We start from the raw sequence: 24,369 nt of genomic DNA, 5'->3' as shown, positions 1-24,369 counted from the left end.
GCGGTAGTTTCAGCGTTTTGGTAAATTCTGAATTCATGTAGTCCCGGCGCTGAAAAGCGTTTGTAGCCGCTTAATGCCAATTGACGGTCTAGACTCAGTAATTATAAGAATCCGCTGCAGCGCTTAAAGGTTGTGGTGCCGATCGATGCGGCGGTGCGCGCGCACTCTATGACGTCATCGTCGCCGGGCGGGCCGGAATACCGTTTTGAAATCGACGAAATACAATAAGATGTTAAAACATTATGAGGTTATTTTATGTGGAGTAATTTGTCTCTTCTTTCAATTAGGAGCTCTAGAGTGAAAAGGGGAATTCTATTGAAAGTATAGCAATGGTTTGTATTACTTTACCGTTAGTTACCTAGTACATTTTTCATATTGTTCCCTTAGGGCTTTCGTTACTTTGTGTTTGCGCCAATTCTTTAGTATTAGGTTGTCAAGCGAACCCTGTTTTTATTTAAGATACCTACAAGCAGGAAACGCGTGATGGGGCAAAGTATAGATATAAAATTAAATTACTTAACACTTTATGCAGTGGCTCTCAACATGTTCTCGTTCTAAATCAATAAGTGATTTTCGTATGCATTAAAAATATAAACTAGTACACTCTTGTTACTGACAGATCTGTAAAAATGACAATAAAAATTAAAGATTTCCTTTGTTTATTTACATAAGAACTTAAGGCGAAGGAAGGGTAGGACAAGCTCTTTCCATACAAACTTTGTGCGCGTTTTTCTTCGTTTGTGTTAGCGCTACAGTTATTATTTTTGGTAAATATGCTTATTTTTCTGTTAGCTAGGGCTTGATGCATTATTATTTTTTAATTATAATTTTTTGTATTTTTGTATTTCTATTTTTTTAAAGTATAGAAAAATTTCTACATCAAGTTCTGGGTATATCCAATATATACAAGCAAAAAATGAAATTAAATGCTATAGTGACAAAACTAACGAATAAAACTGGCACAAGGTTTGTATGGAGAATGCCTTGCCCTACCCTGCGCCTTAACATCTACCTACGGGAAGGTTTAGCTGGAATTCTAATAGTAAACGTTATTATCCAGGAATTTACATAGATGGCGCCAGAAGCCAGGTTAATAGATTACGCATTCACTGGCGATTATCTGTGCCGGTAAGATAACGGGAGTTATGGGAATGCCAATTGAATTAAAATTTAAGCCAGGAATTTATTAATTAATATTTCAAAATTAGATCCGTTTTACATAGTATTAAGAATTAAATTCGACTCTAATAAAAACAAAAGGGTCAAGTTTTAAAAATATTATGAGAAAGTCGAGACTATTTTCTTCATTGTTTGACTTTGACTCCCTATACAAAAATAATGTATTTGCCTCCAAATAGCGAACTTATTGGCAGTCTCTACCAGTTAACCATCGGGCTAAACAGAGACATGTAATAATGATGCAAAGGAAGTCAGGTCAGGAGATATTGATATCATTATATGTGATAAAGTTCGTCTAAGCTAACTCTATACAGAATAGACCTAGTGTGGAGGTGTCCTTATTCATAAATTTAATATCTATTTTCATAGTGTGTTTAAATTAATGAGGACATATCACTCCTTTAATTGTGTAATGTAGGTAATCATATAATCTTTGATAAATATGAGATGTGGGTATTCGGGTTGTTCGCAAATAAATGGCGTTAGAACGGACGTGCTGGTTTTATTACAGTGGCTTACGAGGTTGGGATCTATTCGGTATATACAGTGTTATTGCAAAATTTACGTAAAACAGAGTGCTTTAAGTGATACGTGTAAATATAACAACATAAACAATGTCGATAGGGAAAATGAGCGAGTTCGACGTGACGGGCGGAACGTGGTCATCATATGTAGACCGTTTGGAAATGTTTTTTCTGGTAAACGCCATAAAAGATGAATTAAAATTGCCGACTATGATTGCTGTGATGGGAAACGGGGCGTACGAGCTACTTGTGAACCTGGCAAGTCCCAAAAAGCCGTCGGAGGTCACTTACAAAGAAGCTGTGGATCTATTACGTCATCATTTACAACCAACGCCGTCCGTTTTGGCCGAACGATATCGTTTTAGACAACGTCGACAAAATAACGGCGAAAATATTGCCACATACGTGGCGGAATTGAAGAAATTGGCCAGGGAATGCAAATTCGATGCTACCCTTAATGAAAACCTTCGCGACCAATTTGTATGTGGTCTGCGAAGTGACATCATACGTCAGCGGTTATTTGCGGAGGAAGATACGCTAACGTATACAAACGCGATAAGGATTGCGACGTCCTTGGAGGCCGCGGAAAGAGACGCGGCAGCGGTAGAACCATCGTCGGGCACCGGGTCGAGCGGTGCGGGGCCGACGGTATCAGCTGCGGTACATGCTCTAGCGCCAGGAGGGCCGCGCGGGAACCAGATGCGGGGCTCCCGGGCCACGGGCGGTTGGCGCGCCAGGAGCCTTGGTAGCATAGCGCGGGGAAGCGGGACAAGATCGCACGCCATAGCGGAGAACGGCGGACATGGCGCCGGCGGCGGCAGCGTGGCGGCCTACACTCCAGGCGGCAGAGGGCCCCACCAAGACTGCAAAGGCTGTGGTTCGACAGCTCACGACTACACCAATTGTCGTTTCCGAGATTATATCTGCAGTTTATGCCGTCGCAGGGGGCATTTGCGACGAGTGTGCTCGAGCCGTAGTGAGGGCGGCGGTCGCGGGGGAAGCGCCCCATCAGGAAGGCTGCATTATAGCCAAGCGGAGAGTTCGGATCGGGAGGAGTCAACCACCGAGGACTTTCACCATTTGTGTTTAAGTGACTACGGACCGGTGAGTGTACCTATCACTGTAGACTCTCATATCTTACTACAAATGGAGATAGATACGGGCTCGGCGATATCGTGTATTAGTAGCAAAACTTATAAGAAACTTTTAAGTCACTATCCTCTTGAAAATGGTTGGTTAACACTTAAGTTTTATAACGGGGCAAAGGTCAAGCCGATAGGCGTTATCAAGCCGAAAGTTAGTTATGATAAGCAAGAAAAATATTTAGAATTGTTTGTTATTGATGGAGGCACTACCTCACTGCTAGGGAGACAGTGGTTGGCCGAGTTAAATATTAAGATCCCCGAGTTCAGCAATTGTAACAATGTAAAGGTTGATGATCTAAAAATGTCTAATGAAATAAATAATTTACTTTGCAGATATAAAGAATTGTTTAGCGGCGGGCTCGGGCGGTACAATGGCGGGCAGGCAACGCTGCGGGTGCGCGAGGGGGCGGCGCCGGTGTTCCACCGCGCGCGGCCGCTGGCGTACGCGCTGCGCGAGCGGGTTGACGCCGAGCTGGACGCCATGCTGCGGGACGGCGTCATCGAGGCCGTGGACTGCTCCGACTGGGCCTCACCGCTGGTGCCGGTAAATAAAGCTGACGGTTCTTTGAGAATATGTGCCGACTATAAATCTACATTGAATCCGGTTTTGCTAATTGATCGATATCCCTTGCCTAAAATCGATGATTTAATGGTAAGCCTTAGCGGAGCGTGCTACTTTTCTAAAATAGATTTATCCCAAGCCTATAACCAGATCGAGCTGGATGATTCAAAAAAATATACCGTTATAAATACGCATCGCGGTCTATATAGGTATAATCGACTAGTATACGGGTTATCGTCCAGTCCGGGAATATTCCAACGTATAATGTGTAATTTGCTGAAAGGTATACCTAATGTGGAAATATTTTTGGATGACGTAATCATTGGGGGTAAAACTAAACAAGAACACTTAGCGGCCTTAGAAGCGGTGTTCAGCAGGTTACATAAGGCCGGTTTAAAACTAAAAAGTAGCAAATGCGTATTTTTAGTAGACGAAGTTCAATATCTCGGGTACATAATAAGTAAGGATGGTATAAAAACCGACCCGGCCAAGGTCCAGGCTGTACTTCGGGTACCTAGACCAAGTAACGTCACGGAGCTCCGTTCCTTCTTAGGTATTATTAATTTCTATGGGAAATTTATTAAGAATATGAGTGTGAAGTTAGTCCCACTATATGAACTTCTTAAAAAGGAAAAACAATGGTTTTGGTCTTCAGAATGTGAACGATCTTTTAAAGAAATTAAGGCAATATTAGCCAGCGCGGAGGTACTCGCTCACTATGATCCTAAGAAACAGCTGTTTGTTACCTGTGACGCGAGCTCGCGCGGCGTGGCCGGCGTGCTGACGCAGCCGGGCCCGGACGGCCGCGAGCGGCCCGTTGCCTACGCTTCGCGCACTCTCAATGACGCCGAGCGGAACTATTCACAAATACATCGCGAGGCATTAGCTATCATATTTTGTATGAATAAATTTCACCAGTATTTGTATGGTCGGCATTTCACATTACGTACCGACCATAAACCGCTAGTGTCAATTTTCGGACCTAACACCGGTATACCGACTATGGTAGCTAGTCGGATGCAGCGATGGGCGATTATTTTATCGGCCTACTCGTTTGATATTGAATATGTGCGAACGGATAATAACGGCGCGGACGGTTTTTCGCGGTTACCCGTTAGTACCAAGAGCCAAGACAAATTATCGGCACCGGAACAAACTTATTTGCACTTTGTTCAACAAGCACTCTTGCTAGATTATAATGAAATTAAACGAGAGACGGCACGTGACCCATTGCTATCTAAGGTTTTAAGTTACATTAGGGATGGCTGGCCCGAATCATGTAAGATTTCGAATTTACAACCATACTTCAATAGGAAGAACGAGTTGTACGAGGAACTAGGGTGCGTCATGTGGGGTCCCAGGCTGGTGGTACCAGAAAAATGTAAAGATAAAATATTAACTATGATTCATGAGCCTCACATGGGAATCGTCAAATCAAAGGCGCTCGCTCGCAGTTATGTATGGTGGGCGGGGATCGACGAGGCCGTGGAGCGCGTGTGCCGCGCGTGCGCGGTGTGCGCGGCGCACGCGGACGCGCCGGCCCGGCACACGCCGCGCATGTGGACTTGGCCTCACCGACCCTGGTCGCGCCTCCATTTGGACTACATGGGCCCTATAGGGGGCAAAACGTATTTAGTCGTAGTGGATGCTATGTCTAAGTGGATAGAGGTCTTTAATGTCACTAATACCACAGCGGGAGGGTTAATAGATCGGCTGTGCGAATTGTTCAGTAGGTTCGGCATACCTAAACAAATAGTCAGTGATAACGGCAAGCAATTCACTTCAAAGGAACTCGATGATTTTACAAAATATTGTGGAATTGAACATATATTTACAGCTCCGTATCATCCGGCGTCAAACGGGTTAGCGGAAAATTCAGTTAGGACATTAAAGCGGGTGATCCGTAAGGCACTGCAAGAAAACCAGAACGTGGAGAGGGCATTATGGGCCTTTCTGATACATTACCGTAATGTAGAACACTCCACTACGGGCGAATCCCCGGCTACGCTTCTTTTAGGTAGACGTTTACGCACGCGTTTAGACACAATTAAACCGGACAGGGAGGGACACGTGCGGCGTGCGCAGCAGCGGCAGCAGGAGGCGGCGGGAGGAGTGAGTAGGAGTGTAGAGATGGAGGACGCGGTCTGGTATAGGAAGTACTTGAAGGGAGAAAAATGGTTTCCGGGTCGAATAGTAGATGTTCTAGGGCCGAGCAATTATAAAGTTTTAGGAGATGATGGTGAAACTGTACACAGGCATATCGATCAATTGCGGAAACGGTCAGTTAACGGTAGGCTATCTCTCGCAGCTACCACGACGGCAATAGAACCATCCGACACACTTGGCACAGATTCTCAAGGGCATCGCTCGGTATCGGCGGAGACACCGGTAACACCGGTGAGGGTTCGGGCGGAGACGTCGGCGGCCTCCGCGGACGAGTCGCGCGGCACGGCGCAGACCGCCAGCTCTGGCAGCGCCTCTCCGGCTTCACCGGAGTGGCAGTTTGCTTCTCCTCGTGCTTCTACACCTGCCCGGGCTCGCCCAATCCGTCAGTGTCGATTAAATAAACCTAATTATAAAATTTAGAATGTAAAAGCTGTTAAACCCTTTAACCGCCTATTACTAAATTATTATATACTAGTTTCGTTTACCTAATGTAACTTAATTTTTCGCAGTTGCAAGTATCATGTTGGGCTCGTTCTGAGATGACATTCGTCCCCAGCTCAATAGACGGTGGTTAAAAGGTTCCCTAGAATATTAGTTCATATGTTTAGCGTAGAGGAGTGTAATGTAGGTAATCATATAATCTTTGATAAATATGAGATGTGGGTATTCGGGTTGTTCGCACATAAATGGCGTCAGAACGGACGTGCTGGTTTTATTACAAATTGCAAATACAATGCAGAGATAGCTTGGTTTGACTCTAGTAACCGATTAAACCGACTTTTGGTAGACCTTATATCAGTGAAATAGGGTTTACGAAAAATTACGAATGGTCAGTATAAATGAGCTCAAAAATAAGCTACGAACGATGCCAGACGAATAATTCACATTTTAAACTTAAACTACTAAATTAAAGACTTTTAAATACTACAGTATACTGGAATTTCCATTAAGTTCGAAGCCACATGCTGTAAATTTTATTGCACAAAACATTTTAAACTGCAGTTTATGTTTAAGCTTTCGTGTGAATTTTATGGTAGTTATTTGACTATGCAAATAATTTAATTTACCATTGATGTTTTAACTATATGTTTTCGTAATAAATCAAATATTACGGTTTAAACGTATAAATTAAACACATATTTGGGCTGTTGTAAATATGTATAGTGATTTAACTTTAGGTGCCTACTGAGTTTTATTATTAGTGACATATTTAATCAAACCAGTATATTTGTAGCATAAACAACTTATTGACAACCGATAGTTAGTTTTCTTTCACTTGAAAATGTATGTATCATAATATATCAGTGATACCTATGTACCGCAATCAATAGTATACTCGCTTTAGTTAAAGATAAGATCAGTATCTTAATAGATAAGTAAAATATTTAATTATAGATTAGTAAAAAATGATAAAACACTATTAGAAGATAATTGTTTCGCAATAAGATACCTATTTACGACCTCTTTTTTGGACATTTATAACACTATTATATAGGTGTTATAAAATATAGCTTAAGGATATTGAAATATAGCTACCTAAGCAGAATCTTTAATATTAAACGTTTAAAACGAAAACTGTAACATATACATACTGGAAAATGTCCGATGTGTTGTTATGAAGCATAGGCGTGCAGACTAGTAACTGGGTAATAAAAATAGGTAAAATAAACAAACTAGAACTTGTTTTCCCTGACATGAGGAAAAATTGGGTGCGTCTGAAAGTTTGGGAAACCCTGGTATAAAGACAAAAATTACTTGATTCAAAATTTAAAAATATATGTTTTTTTAACTTACCTAAGTATTTTAAAATATTGTTTCACTTAAATTTTTTCTAATATTCTTAATGAAATCCTACTGTTATATTAAGTTATAAATTCATATAAGATTGGATAAGTAATAAATTAATAATAAAATATGTGTGCTAGGTCACTTTGATCCCAGCCTAGCAATCGAGATCATTTTAGTCTATAATAATTAACAAAATAAGGTAATTAAACAGCACTCATATTGACTTTATTGAAGTCAATAAATATTTCTAGTCAGTTAGTTCAGAAATTTATAGCAACGAATAAAACAATCGACAACGGGTAAATCACGATCCGAGTAAGTTAAATGATCCACGTGTGTTTTACAGAGATTGAGCAAAACCGTGTCAGTCAATAATAAATGTCAATCCATGCGTGTACGCACGTTTCATTGTCTATAAATTACAGAATTTGGCGGAATAGTGTAAAGCTATGAACATACAGTAGAACCTTGATTATACAAATTTATTGGGACCGAGACTAGTGAAATATGAAATGTAGGATTTTCGGGACAATAAAAAAAAAACATCATTTGACATAAAAATAGTCAGAACATAAAATTTGATGTTCTGTATGATATTACGTTTAAGCATAAAATACCTGGAAAAAGTCGAATACTTTATTATACATATTATAAACTTGCCAATTTTTTATTGACAAACGGCCGCAGCGTTCGGATAATTTAGATTGTACTGTACTAGCAAAAAAAACTTTTTAGGTTTTAGTTTATTCGAACAAACATCATAAATAACAAATGTGAATGTCCGGATAATATCCAGATCCTTATATAAATCGATAAGTAGATATTGTCTCACATCAATTCATGCTCGCACGTTATTCACGAATGCTCATTAACACAGTTTTAATAAAAATCGTTTGTAGTTTCCTGTTATTTGGTGTTTGTTTGAAGCATTTTAAGTATTTTGTTTTAAAAAGAAGTACTTGTTCACCTAGAAAAAATCGTCACGTGAGCAACAACCCTTATTCCATTAGATCACGTTCAAAGCAGCAAACAATACGCAGACTAAACAGCGTAGTCAATTCGTATCTGCACGGGCCGTAATAGTATATACAAAGATAAATAATTATAAAGACAGTCAACCAAAAATCTTTAGGTCAAAAAATCAAAATCTTTAGGTGGCGCCTGCACCCGCCAGCGCCAGTAAGTTATTATAAAAATACTCATATTTTGCATAGCGCTTTGACCTCCGCTTGCCAATACTATCGTAATGGCATCTACCACTAGGGCCACTTGCACCAATCACTAATCCCGGGATTAACCAGTTAAACCTAGAGTTACCATGGTTACAAGTACATGGAAGTACAAGATGGGTCTTATAAGATTAAACTGTAACTTGTTTGTTTATTTTATTATAAAAAAGAGTGTATTTGTGTCAGCCGGAGCTGACACTCCAGTTGTACATCGGATTGCACAACTGGAGTTTACTCCTTAAGAATCGATTTTCATATACAGTGTGTCCCTAGCCAATAGACAAAGCCGAAATGTACATATGCATTAGGGTATTTAGAACCAGTGTACAAAGTATCATAACAACCGGTTGTAACGGTTTCAAAGAAATTAACAAATTACTCAAGGTAATATCCTCAAAGAATAGTATGGAACCTTCTTCGACCTTTTTGATTATCTTTTTTATTTATGACACTAATAAGCTTCTGACTTTTGTAAAATGTCATCATTATCAAATATTTCGAACAAATTGTCAAAACACTGCCAAAGATTAACACAGTGTGTTTCTTTTTGTTGTCGATTATTGCAAATAACTTTTGTTCGAAAAATTTTTTTTTATCTGTTGTTCTAATTAAAAAAATATTAAGGTCAGAGCATTCCTGAGAAGTAACCCTACGTGGGATTTCAGGGTTTGTCCAATGGCTAAGGTCATCCTGTATAAGATTATTTATATAATGTTACGTTTTATGGAATTTTAATATTCTGAAATAAAAGTATATATTTTTGTTTTTTATATACCCGGGGTATAAAAAATATTAAAATTTATGGGAAGTAAAATGACACGTTACGATACGTTGTGTTTCGCGCGCAATTTATCTTGCGCATTCCCTACCAACGGCTGCATGGAAACACTTTATTTATTTAATGTCAACAAATAACAACTGTTAATTTGAGGACTTTGATCTTAACTTAATATTGTTTATAATCGTTCGTAAGGAGTGAACTCCAGTTGTGAAATCCGGTGCACAACTGGAGTGTCAGCTCCGGCTGACACACACACACACACACTTTTTTATAACAAAATAAACAAACAAGTTACAGTTTACATAATCTTACAAGACCCATCATACTCGTAGGCAACACCTTCAGGAGGTTTGTGTGCCAAAGAGGAGTAAAAAATGGTTTGCGTTAACTATTTAAATGTGTCATATCTAAGCCGAAATTTAACAAATGTTTTTTAATTCCTTTTTTAATTTTACCATTTATTATGTATTCAACTGTACAAAATTTACTGTCGTCCATAGGTGCGTTCTAATTCTGATGTTGTGCCAATGCCAAGAAACTTTGTACGCCGATGGACAGTCGTATTGATTGACTAGTCTCTGGTATAGTTTGTACGGAACTGGATCAACTGTTTGTTTGTTCAGACGCCATTGTGCGTGCACGCGGCGATCGCTGATGTGATTAAAGTTTCATAAATGTTTCTTCTAATCTACATTCAATAATCTTATCCTACCTATGTATTTGTATCGGTATACCAATATATAATAACTAATACATTTAAAAAAATTAAACCCTCTACGCATCATGCCAAAAAATCCATTTTATGTCAAAATGCCTTACAACATTAAAACAAGAAATATTACTTTGCTAATCCGCGAGAAAATAACGTCTTAGTCAATCACTGCTAACCCGTTATACATACTTGCGTATTACCTCACATCATTATAGAAAACTTACTTACACATCATTATAGAAAAGCGTTGATACTCATAGAACTGATGGATCGATTATTATCAAACATAGGTAAGAGACCGCAATGAAGGAGAACTAGCTTTCATGAAAAAAAACGCATCGAAATCAGTCGCTCCGTTTGAGAGCTACGAATGCCACAGACGCGTCGGTTCGTCGATTTTTGCGTCGGGGGTTAAAAATGGGTTCCTCTTCAAGATTCTAACCCGGGCCTCCTCCTTTTTGTATTAATTTTTGTGCTGAACTATTAAAAATCGCATATAAAATCCGCGGCAGCGTACGTTTCAATTTTTTTCTGTTTATCAGTAATCTTTAAAATCTATATAATCTCGGAATCTCGGATCACAACTGATATAGCTACTCTACTTAAATCCAAATCCATGTTTAAAAAATAAACGATTGACGCACGTTTTATGCTTAGATAAAGGTGTCGCATTGCATTGACGTAATTCGGTATTTCATGAAGATATAAAAACCGATTTTAATATATCTGATAAATGATAAAGCTGCTCATTTTCGTTAATTGATTTCATTTTCCGTTGTGGAAATGCCGACAATACAAGTGTTTATTTCCCAAATAACGTATGCTTAATTTTACAGCATTTTAATTATAAGTAAGTAAGTAAGTAAATATTCTTTATTGCACCAACAATTATATATTTTACATACATGTAAAACTACAAATGAATTTTAAAGGAAAATAGAACCAGGTAACAACAGGCGGTCTTATCGCTAAAAAGCGATCTCTTCCAGACAACATTATAAGTACATCGTTAGTGATGAAGTCACCATTTATATTCATTTTTAATGCTTGTGATTTGTCATTTCAGTAGATATCATCACTCGCTAAATTTGCTATAGATAATGGATATATATCTCGCTAGCTCGGGAGAAAAATCAACCTTGCTCTCATGTTGCAAAATAGGAAACGATTGCTTGATTGACCCGTTTTTTGGTTGAGATTATTTTTAATTTTATGTTGTAGAAGATAAATTTCTAAATTACACAGACCAGCTAATAACAAGATAAGCAAAACATTTGCTCATACTACTGAGGCAGCTTTAAAAGAATTATAGGCACTCAAAACTTTTGGTTTCTCATGGTTCCTAATAGCCATATGTGTTCCAAATAGCTCCAAGGGACTTCATACCCATATCACTGAGAGAATAGTTTCAAATGCGATTTCCCGTCGTAACACTGGACTTGAACTATGATTTTTCAAAATTAAAAAATCAAGTGTTTTTTCATGTAAGGCCACAGTTTTCTTGAAATTCAGCAAAAGATAAATAAATATTTATTGAAAAGCCTATCTGATAACAATTGACGCACGAATTACAATCTCTAACTAAGAAGGTGTAAGTGCCTTGTGTTTTATACGTCTTAAGGCATTTTGGAGTAGACAACTATCTATCAGTTCAAGAGTGCCGCATGCGTGGTGATAGCATTGTTTGATTGCTTAATCTTCGAAGGACCGTCATTAGCTGATTAGGTATGCGACAGTTGAATTATGTGTAATTATGTTTACTATTTTCAGCCGTTACACTTGTCATAAGTATTTTAAGACCATAATTACTTAAGGATGTGGTTATAAAACCGTTTACATGCACTACACAATTTTACGACTTCCTACATTATTTAATTCTTATGGTTATCATTCTTTTTACAATCACTATCGCACTTTTTCTTCTAAATATGTACCTACTTATTCAACTTTAAAATTATAAGAAAGTTTTAAGCTTTTTTACAATAGAATATACCGCGCCAATGGCGACAAGTGTTGGCGATACGTCAAGCGAAATCGCCAGCCATGTCTCCTCAAGCGACTTTCGAAACTCTTCCTATGCCAACCTATCAGTAGCTGAGTACATGTATGTTGCCATACGTCCCGCATTTAGTATCGCGTCCCGTTTTTGTCCCGTATATCAATACCGCTGCAGAATACCTTTTATAAATGGTCACAATCATCTTACTACCCCATTGTCCCGTATCAGCTCCGAATAATTATGGCAACCCTAGATGTATCGAATATTATTGATATTGCTTGCTACTTAATCGAGCAATGTCGGTTGTTAACATATTAACGTGCGGTTAACAGCCGACATCGCTATCATGAGACATTTGCCGCCTAACAAAATGGGTAGCTAAAAATATGTGTATTTCAAAGATAAAATCATTTAATCCATTCCATGCAAATATAGTTTGGCAATAATCGTTTAATTATCTTTTTCTTATGCTAGTATGTATTTTATTTTAAATTTACTGTTACCAACTGTTACTGACAAAACTAGTTTGGCAGACTACTAAGAAACAGTTTAACAATCACTGTCCAGTGGATCCAGCGATTCACATTTGCCTAGAAATAGTAAAATGAAATAAAGCACCGCTACACGAACTAGTCAAATGTTCATGCGACAAGCGTGTCCGACAATGTGCGGCGCCCTTAAGTCTGAATATGTAAATTGCATTCCACGCAGACTTCATAACCGTATGATATCTATTAGCCATATTGCCTGCATTTAAGTACGGCATTTCATTATGCCAGCTCGGAATGCTATGCACATCGTATAAAGATTATGCAAATTTCTCAAAGAACGCCCCGGTTTAAATACTCTAGGGAGTTCAATTTATTTTATATTCTCCAGTTGAAAACAAATGGATAATTAATTTCTAGATTTGCCTGTTTCTCTTGACAATTATTGCGATAGCGAAGTCTTTCCATAATTTGATCCTATTAATTAAATTCCAGTCTAGTTGGATGTACACCAACCTAAAAATATGTCGAAGTAACCCATACCATAAACAAGACCACACATTTCTTTTGAAATCGATCGGTTAATACCTTGTCATTCAACTGACGTCGCGGACCAACTGACGCATGCGCGTCTGGCTAATGTCTATCCCGTACGAATATAGATGAGTATTGGCTTATACGTATTTTCGTAGTCCGTCGTGATCTATTCAACGCGGCCGTCTTACTTTATCGCCGAAATCCACGATAGAGCAGCCATCCGATTTTGTCGCATAGCGACATGATAACGTTTACGCTCATCTCTTAATATTTGGCTAAGTAGTTAAGAGTCGTAATAAAATGCGGTTTTAGGTATTTTTATAATGGAAAAATAAACTGCGGCAGATGTATGTAACGTGCGATTGTCGTCGGTATGCTCGAACTGATCTGAATGTCGGGCCGTGTGGAGTGCGGACGGCATCGACTCGACGACGGACTTGCTCAGTCAGAAAAGCGGACTCAACCCGCGCGGACGCGTGGCGCCGGTGCTTGTAGTTTTTTAGTTTTTGACAGTTGGCGCGTTTTTCGGTTAAACTAGGTATTTTTGTGGAAATCATAGATTTAAGTTCGTGTAATCTGTGTATTTTCTGTTTACATTAGTGTACGACTAGTCATTTGTGAATTTTCCGTGTTGGCTGTGAATAGTGCCCGCCGTGTGTACAGCAGTCTGAGTGTACAATTTTACATTGTGATTTCTCTTGGAATATTGTTTTTGTGGACCGTCGGCCGCGAAAGAGGTAAACGAAACTTTCTTATTGCTTGGAATACAAATATTTTTAATCGCTCTCTGTGATTTGGGGCATAGAAAATTCTTGCAAGCTTCCAAATATAGCAAAGGGGCGTCGCGCGGCACGTTTCCACGGTGGACTCATTAGATTACATATTAATCGGGGTGTACAAGGTGATTTTATAGCGAGTGGAAACCGTGCGCCCGGCCGGGAGAGCAGAAGACAGCTGTGGTACACGTAACGAGTAAAAATAAATACAAGGCATTATCGGGCGAGACAAGCCACGCCGGCTTGCCGTCGCCTGCGCGTATTATTAGTGCTTATTATAAGGTACGACATTGGCTAGTATGTTAGGTTATGTCCAGGTCACTCTGCTGCCGAATGTCACTAAAAACGTCACTGAATTTATATCTCAGATCTTATAAGAAACATATCAACTTCATCTTGGTCATAACTTGACATTTTGGGGTCTCCACCCCAACGCAACAATTTTGTTATGATGTCATGTCTAAAGGGTAGTTATACTTATGTCAACTCAGCCAGAAGTACCTACAGTTGAAGCAAATAAGGAAAAATTGATAAATATAACCTATAAATTGAGTTCCTCTAATATTTTCTGCCACAAGAAGGCAAGTCTGTTAAGCTCCATTTTAGTTAAAATATATTTAAAAAATCCATGTCAAACATGCAGCTACTCCGTCCACTATGAAATGATTATATATACATCACAGTGTACATACACAAATATGCCAAAGTTTAAGTGATATCCATATAATTTGATGTTGTGCTGTGGTTGATATCTTCCAAAACACTAGTAACTCTGAAGCATTTGAGCCAGAGCTCTTTTGTTTTGCTGCAATGCACACAGCATTGTTTATATGCATGGAACGGTATTTCTATGTATTTTTTCTTTCTACTTCTTTTTTGTAACAATCTGTGTTTCTCTTGTTTGATTTGGTATTATCTGCTTTTTTTGTCATTTTATTATTTGTATTTTCTGTATTGTGGCAAAAAAATACAAAATCTATCTATCTACTATCTGTTGTGTTTATAAAGTAGGAAATATACACAAATATATAAGGGGATCTATGTTTAAAAGTATTGGTGAGATCATTGGATTTATTTTTTCTCTAATTTTTTGACAGAATCAAGTTTTTGTAAAACCCAGTCACACATTTCAAACAGAATTTAATGTGTTTGTTCATTGGCGGTTAACATTATTTCTTTTTGCACTTATATACCAGTTATTGACAGCTAACGAAATAACACCTCATGGCATTGTACCAAGAGTTTATTACTAATATTGTTTACTTTGATAACATTATTGAATGCATGTTATTTACTATTACCTAAAATGTTTTAGCATTTTATTCATAATAACAACCTCACTAAGGATGAATTTTACTTAAACATTGACATTTTAGTTTATATAGTTTAGTGTAAAATATAACAGGTAATCCACTAGTAGGGACCAAGGTGTATTTTAATATTTGGCGCCCTGGGCCAGTGGGCATGGGTACCCCCAAATAATTAGGAAAAATGCATTTTTTTTCTCACCATCTTCGGGAAAAGTGGGGTCTGCACCACCCTTCACAGCCTGCCACCCCGGGCCATGGTGCCTTGACTCTAGTGTTAATGCCAGAGTAGGCACCTTATAGTACTGTTTATATTCATAAAGCTCAGTCCCCGGACTAAACATTTTCACACTTTATTGTATGTTGCACGCTAAACTGTGGCCAGGAGTTAATCAAGTCAATTAATTCCAAAAACTTAAAACATATGAACATATTGTTGGCTATAGTTGCTATCCCCTTAGCACATTCACTCCTGTATGAGGTTGAAGGAGCCCATGCAAAGTAAGCTTTATGATGAGTGATGAGTTAACCTCTTATCGCATATAATAAAAAATAATTGTTGAAATTTGAACTTTAATGGTTGTCAATAGAGTTGATTATCATATCCGCCATATATGGCTTCATATCCTGTAAGGGCAATAACTACTACTACTACTATACTAATTGCAGCTGGGAATGTGTTAATTCCGAGTTATTTGTTAAGCAGAAAATATTCAATATTTTTACATTGTAACAACTTGTAGGTACTACATTCTTGCAAATTAATGAATGATTTAATAATTACAAGGTTTTAAACACTGACAATATTTTGCATTAGTGTTAAGGGCCTTATGTAATAAGATTTATAGTTTTAACCACTCATGCCTTATTGCTACCTAGGTTTTTTCCAATTTGGATTACATATTTAATGTAGCTTCTAGTTTTTTACGGCTCGTTTCTAAATTCATAAATTAGAATGTTGATCAAATTCTCAAATTTCTCAACAAATGCCATGAAAACATATCACTCTCCTACTACCCTTTATAGAGCATACCTTATAATTATATTAGGCAACGTCTTACACAGATCAACCTAGCCCCAAACTAAGCAAAGGTTGTATTATGGGTACCAAGCGATGATATATACATACTTATATAGATAAAATAACATTACATAACACCCATTACATTGTTATAGTCTGGCAAACCAAATATCAGTAAATAAGAACAGAAGAAACTATACTCACCCCTATCTTTTGGGTGCTAGTTCTATCATAAGATAAAGACAGCAAGATTATCTCTGTCTTTGAAATGAGACCAAACTATACCAAACTATGCTGTGAGTATTTCTTATCTTACCAATTGGGTTAAACTTGTGACAAATTAGTAAAATTCCAATGGATATAGTAATGAAGAAGCTATTTTGAGATATTTCACAGTAAAAATATGTGTTAATTACTGTTGCAATTGAAATATTTAAAATATTTGTCAAAAAATTGCCAATTATGATTTTTGAATACAGTTTATGCATAAGGTTAGGTGGGGTAAGATAAACTATGGGGTGAGATAAACACTCAAGGAAAATAAACAGTTAGAAATATGTTAAGATATTAAAAATTAAATTAAATACTAAAAATAAACCTAATGCATAAATAAAATTAACGGACAGCGGAGTCTTAGTAATAGGTAAATACCCTTTGGGTACGGAACCCTAAAAACGGGTTTACTAGTATGTATTAGTATGTGTGACCTAAATGATGATGGTAATTATATTGCCTTGGGTGAATTACTTGCTAAATTACTTGTAATTATTAGCAGGAACTAACAAATTAATTCCATTATCTTATTGATTCATTAATCACTAGTTGAATAAACAGCGTTTAGCTATTTGTTGACAATAATTAATTTTACAGTAAGTTTGTAATTAAGGATTAGTTGATAAAAATGTGGCTTTCCATCAGAGAAGGTGGTTGGTTATGCTTCACGACGATTTGATTAAATTCGACTTTATGTAGCCACAAGCATGGTCATAATGTATAATTTAGTTTTTATTAATGTTGAAAGACATTTCATTAATAATTATTTTGCCTTTAATCACAAACACATATATCATGAATAAATAAATTTTATTCATAAACTATACAACTATAATACTATGTTTGATTTTCGACTTTTTTCTAGTTTCTAATGGCAAAAATCTTTCCTGGATGTGTAGAGAATTGCCTAGGTTGTGTAGTGGACTAATAATTAACATATAGATACACATATACATACATATGCAGTGGAAACGTCATGTAATGTCACTCGACATAACAATTCACTCCCTATTAAATTAAATTAAATTAAAATTATATATTTGGTAGCATACAATGTTTATATAATAGTGCTGGTATCTCTTTTTAAGTATTGTAAATACTTGTATTAAGAAAATACCGCTCTTCCACTATTGGTAAGTAACAGAGTTATATATAAGACCCTATAACATCGACATTTGTTGGCTATAGTTGGTTTACATTAGTATTAATTTCTCTCTACATAACGAAAACTCTATATCGTCTAAAACCCTCCGGTATATAGAGCTTACACTGTATATATATTTAGATGTACACACCAAAAACGTTACTCTGTTAAATATAGGGTATTAAGGCCCACTAAATAGGTAACAATAGTTGTACTCATCTATGTAGTACGTAATATATTGTATAGTATAGATCGTATAAATTTACTCTGTATTTTTATTCCTAATTGTATCGATATTTTATTTGGAGACCTGCCAGAGTGTATCGGCAGTAATTGAGGCTGGTATTAAGTATGGTTCAGCATAAATCTTATGTTATATCCTATTCAGACGTAGAAGGAATCGGAATGCGTAACGGCTTAATTATTTTGGTCAGATTTTATACAGAGAACTGTCTAGACGAGGTCATCTAGATCTCTTCAAAGACGTTTCTTACAAGACCTAAAAAATAAATTAGAATGATCCAGGATTCTAACCTACGAACAGTAGCTAGTAATAGGATTGTATTGTATTCTGTACAATACAGACGCCATTAGATATATCAGAGTGGCTAAGGTGTTTAACCTTTTGACCGCCAAAGACGTCATATGACGTGCGCGGCTACAGCCCAATATCAACCTTCATGCGTACCGACAAGGTTCACGATTACGCGCCGCGTACGATAGGCGTGGCGTTCAAAAGGTTAAAAATATTAAATACAGGAAACTGTCCGTATCAGATGTCAATTGTCAAGTGGTGAAATAGGCGCCAGTGTGGCTATCACTACCACCAGTTCGGCATTGACATAAATGCTATTGAGAACGTATATTACTTTCTATGCATCTCCCTCGTACTCGCATATAAGTGTGAGAGAGATGTATAGAAAGTAAATTACGTTCTCGATAGCGTATATGTCAGTTTTGACACTGTCAGTTACTCATGGTGCGGGTACTGATAATTGTTTTCTTCGGTGTAACTGATGGCGACCCACCGTTTACTCGCAGTTAATTAATGTAAAATACATGCACTGTACTTCAGAGGGCCTACCGCCAACACCGAGAAATCTAAAAACGTTATTTTCCTCTCTGTCGCTCGACATGCAAGAGTGATAGAGGCAGATAACGATTTTCGATTTTCAGTGTTGGCAGTAGGCCCTGAAATCATATATGACCTCGTAACAGGTTTTTAGCCTCGCATAACGAGCGTATACAGCGTGTCCCACTTGGAACGCATGTACGGGGTGTTTCAATATCCTTTGTCATTATTCCTTGGAACGATTTGGCAGTGCAGCCGGGAAGGAGTTATGCAACATGTCAGCCAAGTACAGTCAGATGAGATACATTTTGATATATACTTTTTGTTTGGGTGTAAAGTTAGATTGAACTTTTGATAGCTAGTGCTAGTGACTACTGATAGCTAGTAGCGATACAGTGACGCCTGGCGTATGGGACTCAGTGGTCATATCATAAAAAATATGTCTATTTGCATTTTTGCCTTCACATAGGTCTATGTACCATTTCGTTCCTTGTCACAGTGATACTGATAATCAATATGAAAGCCGCTAGGCAATGTTGGCCGAACGTTAATTAGAATTGACCATTAACCATTACAAATTTAACCGTAAACCGTAACGGACGGTTACAGTTTACGGTTCAATTTGTAATTGACCATAAACCATTACAAATTGAACCGTAAACCGTAACGGACGGTTACAGTTTCCGGTTCAATTTCTAAGTGACCATTAACCATTACAAATTGAACCGTAAACCGTAACGGACGGTTACAGTTTACGGTTCAATTTCTAATTGACCATAAACCATTACAAATTAAACCGTAAACTGTAACGGACGGTTACAGTTTACGGTTCAATTCCTAATTGACCATTAACCATTACAAATTGAACCGTAAACCGTAATGGACTGTTACAACTAACTCGTATCAGAAATAGACCTTTTATCATGGAAATTCAAACTGCTCCTCGGGTAGGAAGATATAATCTGTGGAATAAGATCAGTCGTGGCCAAGCACTAATTATTAATTCGAAATTTAAGGCAACTAAAATAAATTAGTTTTAAACGCGACTTTACTGCTAAATGCTATTTTATTTCATCACTTCATATACCTAATCTTTGAATACTTATCTATTAAGTCGTGAAAACATTAACTTAACCTGAAGAGAAAGCAGCTGAAATCCATTTATTTTAAAAATCGACTTTACTGCTAATTGTTGTCTTATTTAATTGCTTCATATAGGTGCATAGTTACATAAGGTTATCGTCTTATAAGAGGAACCCTTTTATTATGAAAATAAAAGTGACTATAACAACTACTCAGCCCTCAACGTTCAATCAAGTGCAAAAATATGTATCGAAAGAATCGTCTCATAAATATGGTACTACGCTCTTATTACACTGGAATAAGATGCTATAGGACATATTTTTGAGTAAGATGTGTACACCCATATTTTTATACTTGACTGTTCAACACAAGTATGGACATAAAATAAGTTTTTGGCAAAAAAATATATTTTGGTACATACTTTTGTTGCTGACTGTAGTTTTCTTACCACAGGCAACTAATACTACTCGAGACAATTCTAAAAACCCCAAACACAATTAGGTTGCGTTGTTTCATCGCAGAGTTCCTATGGCCACCTCATGTCTCCATCATCAGATCAGCTTGATGGTACCATAATATTTCACTGTGACCCGAGTAACATATGTATGCAAATTTTCAGCTCAATCGGAAATCGGGAAGTGGATCAAAAGCTTCCAAGATTTGACCCACACATACATATTAACAGGGCAAATTAACCCTTTTCCAGGCCCCACCAATCTACAAGGTTTTCCCAAAAAATCCAAACATATTCCAATTAATCCAGCTTTGACGATTCATTTGAAGAAAAGTCACATTTCCAGAAACTGCAATCTAATTTGAACCTTAAATTGCAATGCTAAAGTTGAAATTGTAATGGTGCGTATGTGGTCGATAAATCGTACTATGCCTGGAAAAAGGTTAAATAAAAGCTTGTAATACATATAATGCTTCTAGCGGATGTAATGCGCCATGGCACATTGCACTGGGCCATCAAATGCACCTGAGCTCTGCGCGTCTAACAGCGATATTTCAGCTGAATCACCATCATACAGTATGAGGCCATTTCAAACTTACATTGTGACATAAATATTATACCTAAATGATATCAGTCGCTCGTGCATTTCGCTTTTACTTGTCCGTTCTTGTATTGGCACGAGCGAGACGCACGGGCGACTGGCATCATAAATGATATCATTTTGATGTCGCAATGTAAGTTTGAATTGGCCTCATAACACAAGCTGTACAAAATGCACCAGCCGACTGAGGAACCAGACAGTATTTCACGCTTATTGCACTGAACGAATTGCATGGAAATTGCTAGAAAAATAATATTGGTAGTTTTGGCAAAATTTAGAGTCCCCGAAAAAAATCTTGGTTATTCTTGATGTGTGTGCTGTAGACGTCTTGAACGCCGCGACTGTTTTATATATTACGCCAAAGAAAAAATACAAAGCGCAGTTTATTATTTAAAATTTTGCACGTCTGTGACAGTCTTTGACGTTCAAAGGGTCAAAGGCAAATGCATACTAGGTGCATACTGTAGCACGGCTTGAACACCCTACCGCATTGCTTGCTGCACCCGTAACGCAGCGATGTCATAATTCCGTGAATTGAATCTCGAGTGCATGCGCGTGGCTATGACAAGTATTCATTTGGTGTGTATACGTAAAGCCCGTCACAGACGTAACTATAATCTATTTATAGCAAGATTCCTTGCAAAAATATACTAAAATATATACTAGTAGCTCTGTGAGCTGTAGACCTCGCGAGCATAGCTTATGGCTCCTCTACACGATGGCCCGGCGTAGGCAAGTCCATTTATGCGTTAGAGCAGCGGTTCCTAACTTGGGGGTTATTACCCCCGTAGTGGTAAATCTGGTATTTTACGAGGGTTATATATTTTAGGAAGCTCAATTAAATATAACAGAAATTAGACCTGTAAGAAAGAATATTGATATTTATTGGGAGTAGGGGTATAATCGGGTTCCCTAGTTAGTCATAGGGGTGACAGAACTGACAAGGTTAGGAACCACTGCGTTAGAGGGAGTAAGTGATATTGCTATCTCATTTCACCGCATAGCTGCGTCCCTTAGATTGGCCTACGCTGGGCCATCGTGTAGAGTATCCCTTAAAACTGAATAAATGTATAGCTCCGCTGTTTAGAAGAATTTATAAAAACTAAATTGACAAAAAAAACATAATTATCGAATAGGATGGTCCAACTTTGTATGTAGAAAAAAGTTGAAAGGATTTTATCTTCACATGGCTCCCTTTATAGAATAAATAAATGAAAATTATGATGATGATGTGTGGTGGTCGCTATGATTTTGTGATTTGCAATATCCTCATACAAATAAAAAAATGCAAAGTTACCTAAAACAAAAAAACGATCGCCATCTTTTTTAGCATACTTATAAATAATAAATAAAACGAATAAAGAGCCCTTAAACACATTTCCAAAGCAGAATTATTGATGGGTCAATTTATTTTCATACTATTTTGTATAGCAGTATTGTTTCATTTATAGCGACCTCTAAATAATGTTAATTGCTCTTAATTTTTTATAGATACTTTTTCGTATATCAGAATTTAAAAAGCCCGTAGGGAAAAGGAATTTTCATTAATTATTAACTAAGAAAACTTTGTAGACATGTAAATTTACTGCCATCTTTGGACACATGATTAAAACTTTTGGAACGTTATGGTGCCATCGCTCGAAACAATGCTGTCAATCATTTGGCATTTTATCTATTAGATGGCGCCACTTTTAGGTCTTTAACAATTTTAACATATATTAGTAAACGAATAAGGATCAAAAAGATCATCAAGGAAAGGAAAGTCAAATGGCGTTCTACAAATTTTTATCATGTGTCGAAAGATATAGCAGCAATTTTACTGTAGCAACAAAATTTTGTTTGACAATCCACCTCCATTTCAATTTCGCTTTGCCATCGCCTACAAAATGGGAAGGAAAGAGAAAATACTCCCTTTCCCGTTTCCAAACGCCCACAGTAAAGTTAGTCGGTCATCCCCTGAATGGTAAAAGTAGAACCACCTCCATCTTCGTCGGCAGAAGAAGGGCCATCAGAGCTTCACTCTGTAGTGTTTTATCTCTATAGGATTTAACAATTTAATCCGCTAAAACATCATTTTGCTACATCGAAGTGCCCTGAATTTTTGTAGACAAGATTATAGCAAGCATCGCTGGCTCTTAGTAATCTATATGCACCAAAATTTTCTAAAAGAATGCCACGAACCGTACCGAAACTTTCTGCGGCGACTGCACGCAGGAAATATTTTAAAAAACCGTTTCCCTCTTTTAGCTATGATATATAATTTTTTTTTATTAAAGCAATATAACATACTTTTACGTTTAAACTTCTATACCTAATATAATATCAATATTCCAATCTACAACTACGTCTCTATAGCAAAGCCAAAGTTGATAAATTAATCTAAATGCAAAAACTGCTCAGATTTTTTTAAACATGAACCCGTTTTCGCCTGCGCAACTGTCCGTCTCCTTGAACTTTAACGGCCGTAAAAAAAGTTCAGACAATAAAACTGAAACGAATACGCTTTGCTCGCGCTTCGTGCTAGCTTGATCAACAATACGAAATTTAAATACAAAAAAATATATAAAATGTTACAATTCAGGGAATAGATCCATGGTCCTCTTCTCTCTCCCTGTTACAAAACTTAGTCAATAAAAAATTAAATTGCAAAAAAAAAACAAAAAAGATTCCATTGTTCGGGATTTGAGCCCAGAACCTCATGATTGTTAAGCTAGTGTATTCCAATTGAGCCACGAATGGATATATGTGACACGGTGAAATTAGGCTACTTATTCTCGAGTAAAACCTAAATATCTAAATACCCCCTAAACCAGCGTTCTAAAATATCTGAATTTTTCGCAAATCACTCTGTAACCATGTCTCAAAAGGAGGAAACTCTTATGATATCGATACGGCTATTTGTTTAGGCGCGACGTACCATGACTCCGCCATTTTGAAAAAATTCCAAAAACTGAATCGACAAAAAAATTATATTTGATCATAGAATATGGTCGCAAAATTTCACGCGAATCGGTTGAGAATTGCGACCTGTAGAGGAGAACATCCGGACATACGAAAGCAGATTGCGCGAGTCAAAACGTAGACCTACGCTACGCTTCGGTCAATTATGTGTGGACTGTGACACTAGTACGTGAAATGCATCGTAAGATGCCATGCTGCTATGCATATTTTGGTATATTAATATTAATGTATATTATAGCTACGTCTGTGACAGGATTAACAAAAATAATGTATTCGTCTACGGCTATAGTCGGCGCAAGCGGTCAAAGATCTTTGGATAAGTATAACCTTATAAATACGCCTACGTAACTGAAGAAAAACATATGCCTTTTTATATGCTTTCACAATCGACTCAAAGAAAAATAATCTTATTAAAATCAAATGTAATCTACCTACATTTTCATTAAAGTTATATAAAACGAAATAAGGTAACATTCCTATTCGCAACTTCAACCTTTCAATATATTCAATGTGGGTACATGTAACGATATTTTAGCACACCCTTTGTCTAAAAAAGCTAAAGATTTG

General features: G+C 37.2%; 2 protein-coding genes across 2 annotated transcripts in view; both read left to right on the top strand.

Annotated features, from left to right (window-relative positions):
- The window catches only part of LOC133530525 (plasma membrane calcium-transporting ATPase 2), a 273,270-nt gene that overhangs the window by 54,296 nt on the left and 194,605 nt on the right, over positions 1-24,369 (top strand). The gene's annotated exons all lie outside the window — the stretch shown is intronic.
- LOC133530702 (uncharacterized protein K02A2.6-like) lies at positions 1,772-6,079 on the top strand. The gene has a single exon (XM_061868723.1). The coding sequence runs from the start codon at positions 1,794-1,796 to the stop codon at positions 5,994-5,996; it is 4,203 nt and encodes a 1,400-aa protein (XP_061724707.1). The 5' UTR covers positions 1,772-1,793; the 3' UTR covers positions 5,997-6,079.

Source organism: Cydia pomonella, chromosome 23 (assembly GCF_033807575.1).
Source record: "Cydia pomonella isolate Wapato2018A chromosome 23, ilCydPomo1, whole genome shotgun sequence".
In the NCBI taxonomy this organism is placed as follows: Eukaryota; Metazoa; Arthropoda; class Insecta; order Lepidoptera; family Tortricidae; genus Cydia; species Cydia pomonella.
This window is presented reverse-complemented; position numbering and strand designations above follow the sequence as displayed.

What these genes read in the sequence shown, in the direction of transcription:
- LOC133530702 (XM_061868723.1), top strand. Translation starts at nt 1,794, where the DNA reads ATGTCGATAGGGAAAATGAGCGAGTTCGACGTGACGGGCGGAACGTGG.